At 40.0% G+C, this 12,490-nt stretch overlaps 1 protein-coding gene across 1 annotated transcript in view; it reads left to right on the top strand.

Moving 5' to 3' along the window:
• The first annotated feature begins 1,579 nt into the window (after nucleotides 1-1,579).
• Nucleotides 1,580-12,490, top strand: part of LOC141322007 (uncharacterized) — an 82,275-nt gene continuing 71,364 nt past the window's right edge. Inside the window, exons 1-2 of the mRNA XM_073833405.1 lie at nucleotides 1,580-1,588; nucleotides 2,331-2,815. Coding sequence (XP_073689506.1) covers nucleotides 1,580-1,588; nucleotides 2,331-2,815 — 494 coding nt within the window. The remainder of the gene's footprint in view (nucleotides 1,589-2,330; nucleotides 2,816-12,490) is intronic.

Raw genomic sequence — 12,490 nt, 5'->3', positions numbered from 1 at the left:
GTAAGGGGGCCAACACTTTTCCACACCACTGTATGTGTTTATTGTTTTAAATTTAGTATGCTTGTACAGCACTTTAATAAACACTTTTTGTTTTTAACAGTAATTTAAATTAGATAAATAAACTTTGACATTGACCTTAGTGCTGGGGGTAAACGATTATTTTTAAAACGATTATTCTGGCGATGATTTTATCGAATAGTCGACTATTCTAATGACTAATTAGATGATTTATCTTTCTTTCTTTTTTTTTTTTTTACATAGTTAGCAGTTTCCTCCTAAAAGATGCTCCCAAATGGAAGTTGTGCTGGTGTGGTATGCTTGCTCCATCTTGCAGAGACTGCATATAACTATACCGTTACGTTTCTGGCTGTGTTTAAAATATTCCCACACCTTTGAGGTAGGACGGCGAGTTGTTTTCTCAAGACAGGGCTTGACATTAAGCTTTGACATGTGCTTTTCCTTCGGACAAGTAAATCAGACATTCACTTGTCCGAGTAAAAAAATTACTTGTCCAAGGCAAAAAAGAGCCTTTTTTTGCCGTAAATTAATCTTTTCTGAAGCAACAGTCTCATCACTGCTCTATAAGGTCTTTCTTAAAATCAGAATATTTTTGATATTTGCCTTAAATTGATTCTAGGACACTTTTTAACTTTATTTATCTAACCTTACTAAATGTGTCATCATTTATATTAAATTCTGAAATTGTATCAATACATTCAATTAGAATAACTAGACTCTGTATGGTTACCATTCAGATTAAATCCGTATCAACAAACTCCATCTTTCCACTGCACAGGAAAAACCCAGCCTGCATCGAAAATGCAAATGTATTTACTTAGACTGTTTAATGAAGATAAGAGGTTTCAAAAAATGCATTTACACAGTAAAACTGCAAATACATAAATAATGTTATAAGATTAATGTTGTACTTTTTTTAACATATAAAATGTTGAAAAAATGCATTACTTTTAAATATGAAACGAACCACCAATAGGTGGCAGTAAGTCACTGTCTTAATAAATGAATCACGGATTCAACCAGTTCGTTCACTGACTCACCTCATTCATTAAATGCTAAATCATTCAGTATTGAAACACCGCTGTGTGTTTGTCGGATTTGCGACTGTTCTGCTGCTTATTTCATTAACAAAAACAGTCAGTGATTTGTCTAAAAATGTAAGTCAGTTAATATTAGTTAATATTAAATACTAGTTTATTGAACTATTGTTGTATAAAATCAATGTCACGTTTGCAATCGTAATGTTGCTTACCTATATAATATGTTATACAATATTTATCTTTTTTTCTACTGCAGTATGTTTGTTTCTTTGTGTATGCTGTTACGCCTATTAGTTTTAAAATTTCCGTGAGTCAGATAGGCTGCACGAGCTTGATCCTTGATACTGTCCGTTTTCAGTCACCGTTTACACTGTAATGAATACACTCAGAATCATTCTCACCAAAGTTTCGGTGCTACGCTAGTTACGCTAGTCGAGCCCTGTTTCTGATGACATGTATTGCTTGGGAGTGCAGGCTGCTGAACCTGAGAAGTGGACGGAGTTTCTGTTTTGGTCGCCAACATGCGTCTGGTGAGTGGGCGTGATGTATCGACTACTAGTTTTTACGTCAACGTTTTTTTTAGAACCGAGTCGTCGACGTCATCGACGCGTCGCTGCAGGCCTAATTGACCTAGCAGGTCAGTGTAACAGCCCGTTTTTTGATCGGCTAACATAATTGCCCCATTTATAAAACCTCAGAAAGAATTGTGTGATGAATTTTTCATCTGACAGTTGAGATCGGAGGTTTATCCCCTTTTTTTTCTTTTTAAATTTGTTGGATTTTATTCCCTAGGTGACAAAAATGGTACAGAAAAATTGAGATCAGTTTGTATATAGATTATATATATATATATATAGATCCTAAACTCTGTCATTAGATTTTCTAGGTTTTTTATTGTATAATGGCCAGCCTAATCTCTGTAGGGTACTGGCTGAGCAGGATCAGGTTAGGACACCCTGGTATAGGATCTAGCATACATGCATTACATATCTACATGTTTTGATGTTAATTGTTTTGTGCCATTAAACTAAGGTTAACTTTTATTCCTTTTTTCCCACCTTAGACCTAACAGCGCTGAAAGAGGAGAGAGAAGTACTGAATGAAACTGAAGAGAAAAATCAGTTTGAGAATCTTCATGCTTTTGTGTCTGGAGAAAAATCTTTTTGTTCATTAGAGTCTGAAAAGACTTCTACACAAAAAAGAGCTCAAACTACAAACCTTGAAGTCCACCAGAAAATTTACACTACAGAGAACCCTTTTACCTGCCAACAGTGTGGAAAGAATTTCACTCGAAAAGGATGCCTTAACAGACACATAAGACTTCACACTGGAGAGAAGCCTTACACCTGCCAACATTGTGGAAAGAGTTTCGCTCGAAGTGGAAATCTTAAAGTCCACCAGAAAATTCACACTAAGGAGAACCCTTTTACCTGCCAACAATGTGGAAAGAGTTTCACTCAAAAAGGACACCTTAACACACACATGATAATTCACACTGGAGAGAAGCCTTACACCTGCAAACAGTGTGGAAAGAGTTTCAATCAAAGTGGAAACCTTGAAGTCCACCAGAAAATTCACACCATGGAGAGCCCTTTTACCTGCCAGTGGTGTGGAAAGAGTTTTAAACTAAAAGGAAGCCTTAACATTCACATGAGAGTCCACACTGGAGAGAAGCCTTACACATGCAAACAGTGTGGAAAGAGTTTCAATGAAAAAGGAGCCCTTAACAAGCACATGAGAGTTCATACTGGAGAGAGGCCTCACACATGCAAACAGTGTGGACACTGTTTCAGTCAAAAAGGAAGCCTTGACAGGCACATGAAAATTCATAATAGAGAGAAGCCTAACAGATCCCCTTAGTGAAGAGTGAGTTTCAAACTAAATGTATAGAATGGAACTTTCTAATTATGTTTCTCATTATGTTTTGTCCATTGTACACTTTAAGCTCAGTCCAACACAATATAGCTAGTTGACTCGGTTATGCATAAAAGCGCAAGGAATAATATTGATAATGGACAATGTGTTCGCTCTGTCTACAGTGTAAGAACTTCACATTGGTATATCATGAATTGAAAAGAGATCTCACAGGAAGTGCAGTTTTTTGGTTGAAGCACAATAAAGGACATTGTTAGCATTTTTAACATCACCGTTTCGGGTTACAACTACAACCCTTGTTCCCTGAGAAAGGGAAGGAGACACGAGGACATACAGAGGAAGGCTCCTCCCTCCGTCATCTCCACCTTGGACTCTGTTAATCATTTTCCTTCCGGATGTCCATTCTCCTCCTTCTGTTGTTCCATCAGTGCAAGGATGCGCCTTCCAGAAGGGGGATGATATGCCAGGAATATGGACCTGTTTTTGTTTCTGTGTGCCCTTTTTTGGTTACGTTCCTTTCCTTTAGTCCAGTTAGTCATTCTGTGCACCCGTGTTCCCCAGTTACCCCATATATTAAAATCAAAGTCTGTGCATTCTGTCTCTGTTGGGTCTCTATCGTCCAATACGTCTGTCTTCCCTATTTCATTGTGTGGGTTACCCTGTGTCTTTGAACTATAATAAACTCTGTTCCTTTGATCTAAGTTTCTGTTGTTCCTCCCAGCACAGTATCGTGACATCAGTGTGTTCAAGTATTGGAGCAATTTTATTAATCACTGTCACACCCCCTGTCAACCTCAACACACTACACCACATCCAGCATTCAGTGCACTATAGCAATGCAAGGGGCCTAGTAATGAGTTCAATTTGTGGTGTCCGAGACAAATTACTACTGCTCATGAAGAACACACTGCCAGATTGAAATACACAGTATGATGTCACAATGACAGAGTCATTAGCATAAAAAAGAATGTTTGAAATCTTTGATCTTCAGTTGAAGTTTCTGAATGACTCTTGTGCAGATTTAAGCCTCAGATGTCTCTCTTAAACACTCACTCTAGTAAAAGTTTTCTTCCCACTTACGAGGAAGCACTAGGGACCAGAAATAAATTCTAGGGCCGCCAAATTCTTTGGCTGGTTGGTGGGTGCAGGAGGCCCCTTTAGCGTCCTAAATGCTGGGTGTGGTGTAGTGTGTTGTGTTTGGTGGAGGGTGTGAGACAGTCATTGACAAAAGAGGAGCGGAGCTGTATTCTCTCCAATCAAATGAACAGTAATGGTTTATTGCAAGGGTCCCCAAACTAAGGCCCGCGGGCCACATTTGGACGGCCCTCTGAACAATGCCAGAGACATATTTTTAAAATGAAAAATGAAAATTAGAAGTTGTAAATATATGTTTTACTTTTATCATAATGATGTTTTATTAAACAAAGTTTGGGAGGAGCACGTCAGATACTTAGCCTAATTAACACAGCTGGAACTCACTCAAGTCAATCTACATCATGCATAAATACAGCTGACTTACTTCTACCCATTTGACGGATTATCAGCATTCGGTTTGCACCTTTTGCCATGACATCACAGATCTTTCCCAGGATTGACAGTCTTCATCGCGGTCTCTGCTTGACCAGCCACACACGCTCCCACCAAAGCCCTTAAAACGTAATCTCGTCCACACCGGCGTCACTTCCAAACTTCTTCCCTGGCATCCTCTTGTCATCCGGCCGGGCCAACAATTCTTCTGATCGGAAAGTGGATAGTTTTTAAGCCTGAGGCAAACGCTGATCAATTCCGACGCACCGTCCTCACGGAGGATAAACAAAGTGAATCCGTACGATCTTAGTTATTCGTTTCCCTTCAATTAGCCGACCTCACTCCTAAATCCACTCCAGCAGGGCAGCCAATATTTACAGCAAAACTCACAAAGCCCCGTACTCCCCTCGTTCGATACCACCACTGCCTCGCATTAGACCCGGCTTGTGCACTGGGTCGCACCGGCAGGCCTTCAACGAGCCTGGGGAGCGCCCCAGATCTCATCGCACCAAAGCCACTCGCTGCCCGCTTCAGCTTAACCATTTAACGTGGCTCTCCCGGCCACAGCATCGAATGCAGCTCTCGTAAATGATACTATAGCCTGAAGACATCTCCGCTCGAGGCACAGGTCATGTTGCAAATCAATTTTAGAAACAGTCGCAAAAAGGTAGGTCATTTTTTGCTAAAGGCTTTTAAACGATGTTGTGACAAAATGTTAATAATTTTTGTAACTAGGATTGAAGAAAACACAACAAATTACCCAGTTTCTGAATTAATATTATTTTTTTTTTTTTTGCATTTTAAATTACACATTTCACTCAGATAATCTGAAGATAGATTTTCGAGAAATAAGTGTTTGCCTAAATGACTAATATATAGGCACAAACCACCAACCAAACAAATAAATAAATAAACAGAGCAAGTGCAACTAAGCACTTGTGATGTGCATATTGCAAGCACCTCTCTCCAAGTCTCTAGCGGATGTGCCACTAGGCTAGCTTTTCAACACTTATTACTTTGCATGGTTAAGAGGAAAATGTATGTCTTTTTAGCATCTTATTTTTAAAGCATGCCTGAAGTTGCAATAAATTTTTATATTTATAGGATATTTCACTAAATATGTTGCTATGTGCTTTGAAAAACACGTCGCTAAGGTAATCTGAGAATTTGCTAAATCTGGCAACAATTTGTCCAATTGGTAACACTACCATACTGCAACATACAATCTACCCGCCCCACCTTCCCACAGCACCGCGGTTTTAAATGTGCTTTTATTCTAAATTCACAAAGCTTGAACTTAAGAATGCAGCAATTTCTCATGCAAGATCGTGCTTCCAGTCTTATCCATTCACATATGAATGCAAGTCCATGGAACGAAGTGGCCTCCAGCTCCTGTAGCAAACACTACTGTGATTCTACCTCTGCTAGCAGTGCAGGCTACACGAGTTCTTCAGGACTCCCATCCCGTGGCCCACAGCTATAGCAGATAAAGCCAGCGAGAGGCTGCCTCTGCTTGCAACACAGGCCCACATATCTCAGCCTTTTTCCTCCCACTACTAATAACCCCTTTTTTCTTTTCAGTGGCCTCCAACTCCTGTAGCAGACTGTAGAGCATCAATGAGCTGACGATTGTTTTTACATGTCAGTCAAGTCAAGTCACCTTTATTTATATAGCACTTGTAACAATACAGATTGTGTCAAAGCAACTGCACAGTATTTAAACAGAACAATAGTGTGTAAGTAACGCATTATTGTAGATAATCAATTTGTCACAGTGCGATTTCATTTTCATTTGAATAAATCACAATCAATTGAAATGACCACTTAATCTTTAATATTTGGCCATTTCTTTACAACAGACATGTTGAAATTGCAAATCCTTGGATGCGGACATCAAATCTGCCATTCTTCCGAATTTATCATTACATTCAGTCATTTCACAAAATAACCTTCCAGCTTTTTCCCCCGTAGGTAGCATGAATTAAATGAGGGTTTCACATTAGCCAATCGGAGTGGCTACTAGCATAATTCTTAGGTAAGGAATGCCCTCTAGTCTATCTGTCAGCTTCGCATAACTCTCTGTTTCCAAGCATTTTCGCCTAAAAATCCTCTTGACGAATTCTCTCACAATAGTAGGACATTGATCGTGCAACCAATTTGTTAAATCATGGGTCTTCACACTGGCTAAAGTCGACATCACCTCAGCTTAAAGCTATGCCATCCATCCAGAACCATGGCACTTACTTAGGGTACGTTAACACATGAAGCCTTTGTCATACACCTAACTTTCAGATGCAAGCAGCGAGGGCTGTCGCGATAACCGCAATATCGCAATACCGCGCTACTGACAAGCATAACCGCAGAGGAATGCAACAACCGCAGCAACCGAGATATTTGCATGTTTCTTTTTATGGAAGGTTTTGCCCATCTCGCTTTACTCTTAATGCATGTGTACTGAATATTAATTTAGTAATAAGTTAGTAATGGTAACATAATATGTACTTGATTTGTACAGAGGCTCAGTAGATTTGCACTTAACAAGCCTAAACTGACAGCAAATGAAAGAGAGCGAGATCGACTGAGCATGTGCGATTACCTGCGTTTGTCCTTCAGGATAAATAGATATATATGTGAAACTAGCTTGTCTTGTCCAAGTAAAGCGAAATCTCTGTCTTAGCATCGTTGCTCCGCCGGTCAGCTGATTATTTAAAACTGGTGGTTAAAGTTAAAATTATTATAAGTCTCTCTTTGAATAAATGAGAGTTTTTGAACGTGTATGTAGTTGAATGAATGGTTTAAAGACTCATTTAAAAACAGTCCCTTGCCTCCATCTTGTGGCGTAACAATAAAACTGCACTAACTGACAGCTTTATAACACGTCCATATATAATATGGCGCTATCGAGCCACTCAAAATTACCGCAAGGGAAATTCTTTTAACCGCGACAGCCCTACAAGCAGCACCAAGATTTTCTGACGTTATCAGAAGCGGCTTTTTGGATTTGTCAAACATTTTAGGTAAAGTAATCCTCAAAGCATCTACCCCATCAAATTGAGTATTGAACTCCCTGTCAGATGATGCTAGAGCGCCCCGGTGGTGCAAATATGTTTTTCTTTCGACTCTCAACTACCGGCAAAACTGACCTGTCTGAAGCCGCGTGTATTAAACTCACGTCAGACACTGCGAGAGCTATTCCACTCGTAAATGTTTTCCTTCAACTACCAAAAAAACAACAACAACAACACACCTTTCCATCCCTGACCTTTTCCTTCCTACGATCCGCGAGGCATTCCAGTCTGATACCGTGAGCCTTGGTCTCCTGTCAGACACCCCAGGAACCTCCTGACCACACAACTTTACCATTCTGTCGTAGGTTCGGCGGGGCCCACCCGTTCGATGCCGTGAGCATTGGTCTCCTGTTGGACGCTGCAGGGGCCCCCCGGCCAGTCATCCTTACTTTTCCACCCTATAGTCGGCAAGACCTACCCGTCCGATGAAGAGCCTTGGTCTCCCATCGGATGCCGCGAGAGCCTAACCGAACTTGCAATTTTTTCTGTTCCGTCAACGCCGTGATTATTAAACTCCTGTCAAACGCTACAACAGCCTTCCTGTCAAGCAATCTTGGCCCCTCAGTTCCGTATACCAGTTCCGTCTACCCATCTGATGCCTTGAGTATTGAACTCTCGTCGATTGCTGCTGCTGCTGCTGCTGCTTTGTCCGGCGCCTGTCCTACACTCCATTGCTTATTGGGGGGTACTCTAAGTTCGTGCCATTCCCGAGCTCAGAGCCCTTCCCTGGACAGCACGCCAAACATGCTTTACATACTCCAGCTAATTATATGTAAGTGAGAACTCGTGAAATGATGTTTTATTAAACAAAGTTCGGGAGGAGCACGTCAGATACTTAGCCTAATTAATACAGCTGGAACTCACTCAAGTCAATCTACATCATGCATAAATACAGCTGACTTACCTCTACCCATTTGACGGATTATCAGCATCCCTCCACCACCCCATCTCCTCACTCTGAGTTCCTTCTACACATATACATGGGGGGGGGGTACTCTAGGTTCGGACCATTCCCGAGCTCGGAGCCCTTCCCTGGACAGCACGCCAAACATGCTTTACATACTCCAGCTAATTATATGTAAGTGGGAACTCGTGTAATGATAAATATTACCATTCTGTAGAATATTCTTATATTTCACTTTTACTTGTTCCCATGTTCTAGTGGATCCTGTTATGGCTCTAATGTGTAAGAGGATATAATAAAATATAATTAATTTAATATATCTTACGAGTTTACTTTGTCAGCAACTTTCTGCCAGCCCTCTCTGAAACTCCTGAAATCCCTCAATATAGAGTTCTTGCTCTGGTGCAGAAAAATACTGAGAGCGCTCCTTCGACGTTTTTGCCGACCAATCAAAGAGTTGCCGATCAATGTTTCTACTATCGATACGTAGCCCCTTTTAAGCCACACAGTGATCTCAAATAACTTCATCCAGCTATACTGATTATAAACAACAGGTGCGTTCGGAGAACCGAAATAGTGAGCTCATAGTTAGCGCGATGATTTGATCTTAGATGTGTCATTTGATCTTGGATGTAGTAAGCGATGTACGAAGAATGGACCCCTGGTGTCAGATTGAGTCAGGTGATGCCAGAATTGAATAGCTCTTTTTCTCATTTCAATGTGTAAGGGGTATAAGCCCAGTTCAGCTCTGCAGGCATTGTAAGAAGTGCTTCTGTTTACCATTAGTAAGTATTTTGCAAATTCCAATTGTGTTTTTTCTATTAAACTTTTTTCCCAATTTTCAAACTTTAATACTGGTCCCCAAATTTCACTCCCGTACAGTAGAATTGGTTTAATGATTGCTTGATATAATTTAATCCATGTTCTACCTGGTAGTTTTAATTGTTCAAATCGTGATTTTATGGCATAAAATGCCTTCTGGCCTTCACCACCAGACGTCATTTTCAATGGACATCAGAGACGGGTGATTGGGTCGGTTTTGGCCCATGGTGGATCTGAGTCTGTTTTTAATTAGTTTCGGTTTTGAAAAAGAGCGCTCTCCACTGGCATTGGTTACAGGTAAAGTCATAAATAGCCGGAGTGCTATGTCAGCATTTTGAAACACTGATTGTAGTTTCCTTGCTCTTATAAATTGCAGTAGTGACCTTCCTGAGGTGTCCTCATTTTCTTTGAGGAATTGTCTGAATTGTCCAATATCGTCCACAAAATCCTCCTCTAGATCACCTGCATATTTTTTCTGCAGATTTGCTGCTCCTATACATAGATCTTGTAGGGTAATGGATGGGATCTCATTCAAAAACCCAAATGTCTGCTGAATTCCTTTGTAAGAGTGACAACTGGACAATCTATGACGGCAATAAAAACAGCTGTTTTGAATTTTTCGCAGCCTGACCGCACATAGTCCGGTTCACTGAATTAATCCACTTGTTTTTACCTTTTCCTGTGTCTCTGCGTGTCCACTTTGTAGTCTTGGGACAAAGATGGAGAAATGTTTTTTGCATCACTCTCACACTTGTCAAAATCTCCTCTGAGGTGGTTTGTGTTTGTTCCGATCAGAGCATGTAAGCGGAGAGCACATTTCTGAATATTCCGCTTGCACATTCCACTCAGGGTCGCTCACTCAACCCAGAATTGCCTGCAAATAAGTGGAATAAGGGCTGCCTCCGACTAAATTTTTTTCTAGTATAGTTGTTCATTTAAGACATTCGTGGACAAATCGCCCCTTTATATTAAATTCATTACTTAGGCTATATACCCGATAGATGAGCATTTACGTAATATAGCCGCACTCAAGCGCACGACCACAAGGAGACATTTAATAATTTTTTAATAAACTAGTGTTTTCTGTGTCGCAGCAAAGATGAAGTTGACGATGTGGTCTCGCCATGAACGGCAGAGAAAAAAAAAATTGTCTGGCCAATCCGAGGCCCCCTGAACACGTGAGGCCCCTAGGTTGCAGCCTATATAAGCCTGTGCATTAATCTGCGCCAGTTTACAGTACAGGCAATAACAATGAATTATTAACAAAAAACAATAAATAAATTAAAGCTGCAAGCAGCGATGAACGGGCCCTCACACCCGGGCTCATCGCCGACCAGTGGCTTTAGGAAAATGGCAAACGGTGGGCAGTATGCTTTTAATACAGTAAATGTAGGAGAAATATGTCATAAGTCATTTAAATGTGCTTAACTTGCCGCTCCCAGCTGGTGGCGCTATGCCTATAACTGATTATTGGCATAAGATGTAGATGTGTTCAGGCCAGCACTATTATCAAACATTTGAAGTTTGGTACAGATTGACCTTGTTATGTTTGAGTTAGTGAAAGATATGATATATCCTGCTGCCAACAGGTGGCGCTATTATAATATCTGAATATTGGCCTCTAGGGGTCCGTTCTTCGTACCTCGCTTACTACATCCAAGATCAAATGACACATCCAAGATCAAATCATCGCGCTAACTATGAGCTCGCTATTTCGGTTCTCCGAACGCACCTGTTGTTGATGATTAGTATAGCTGGATGAGGTAATCTGAGATCACTGGGTGGCTTAAAAGGGGCTACGTATCGATAGTAGAAACATTGATCGGCAACTCTTTGATTGGTCGGCGAACATGACAAAGGAGCGCGCTCAGTATTTTTCTGCAGCAGAGCAACTCTTGATTGAGGGTTTTCAGGAGTTTCAGAGTTTCATTAAAACGCAAGGGAACACTGCAAAGGCTGGAAAAGCAAGGAGAGAGGGCTGGCAAAAAGTAGTGAACAAATTAAATGCATTAATGCTGCCCATGTTACATGTTTTTTCCTTGATATGTTATTTTATTTATATTTTTATTTTTTTATACACTACCGTTCAAAAGTTTGGGGTCAGTAGTCTTTAAAGAAGTCTCTTATGCTAATCAAGACTGCATTTATTTGATTAAAAATACAGAAAAAAACAGTAATATTGCAAATTGTTTTTTACAATATAAAATAATGTTTTTTTATATATATATATATTTTAACATACTTCAAAATAGAATTTATTCCTGTGATGAAAAGCTGAATTTTCATCAGCTGTTACTCCAGTCTTAAGTGTCACATGATCCTTCAGAAATCATTCTAATATGCTGATTTATCATTAGAATGATCAATGTTGGATAATATCAACCATATTAATACCAAATATTATTTGGGACCTGTGATTTCCCCCCCCCCAGGATTCTTCCATGAATAACAAGTTTAAAAAGTACAGTGTTTATTCAATATATATATATTTTTTCTTTTCCCACGTGAGTCAGTCCGCGTCAGTTGTGCTCCTTAACCAATCAGATGTGACCTCGCCATTTCAACCAATCATAACCCGCCAGGAGCGCAGCCTAAATCCTGTTTACATGAAATAAACCTGCTCCAGAGCAGGTTTAAGCTTGCGCACCTGTTGCTATGACAGCAAGTCCCGGATGAACTTCGAAGAACCGAGCGATCCAAGATCATGCCAAATCGTCAACAATCAAATCCAGCTAACTTAGTTAGCGAGCTACGAAGAACGGACCCCATGTGTCTTCAGGCCAGGACTCTTACCAAACCTGTGAAGTTTGAGGCAGATCGGACATTTTATGGCTGAGTTATAACAACTTCTATGTCCATGGCGAAACAACAAACTTTGTCAGGCCGCCACGGACACGCCCTATAACGAAAACTCAGGATCGTCACAATTTAACATCTCTAAGGCCTTTAGATCAGACTGAGCAAATATAATGTTGATATCATTAAAACTCCAGGAGGAATTTGTTATAGGCAAGGCAAGGCAAGTTTATTTATATAGCACATTTCATACACAATGGTAATTCAAAGTGCTGTACATAAAAAGGAATTAAAATCACAACAGCAACAAATCATAAAAATTTTAAATAATAATCACACTAACAACAATAATTTAAGATTATTTAAGATGATTTAAAAAATGTATTTTAAAATTAATTAGCACAGTAAAATGATTATACAAAAAATAATGCAGTCTGTTC

This window comes from Garra rufa, chromosome 1, assembly GCF_049309525.1.
Source record: "Garra rufa chromosome 1, GarRuf1.0, whole genome shotgun sequence".
Taxonomy (NCBI): domain Eukaryota; kingdom Metazoa; phylum Chordata; class Actinopteri; order Cypriniformes; family Cyprinidae; genus Garra; species Garra rufa.
The sequence above is the reverse complement of the archived record's forward strand: the minus strand, read 5'-3'. Positions and strand labels throughout refer to the sequence as shown.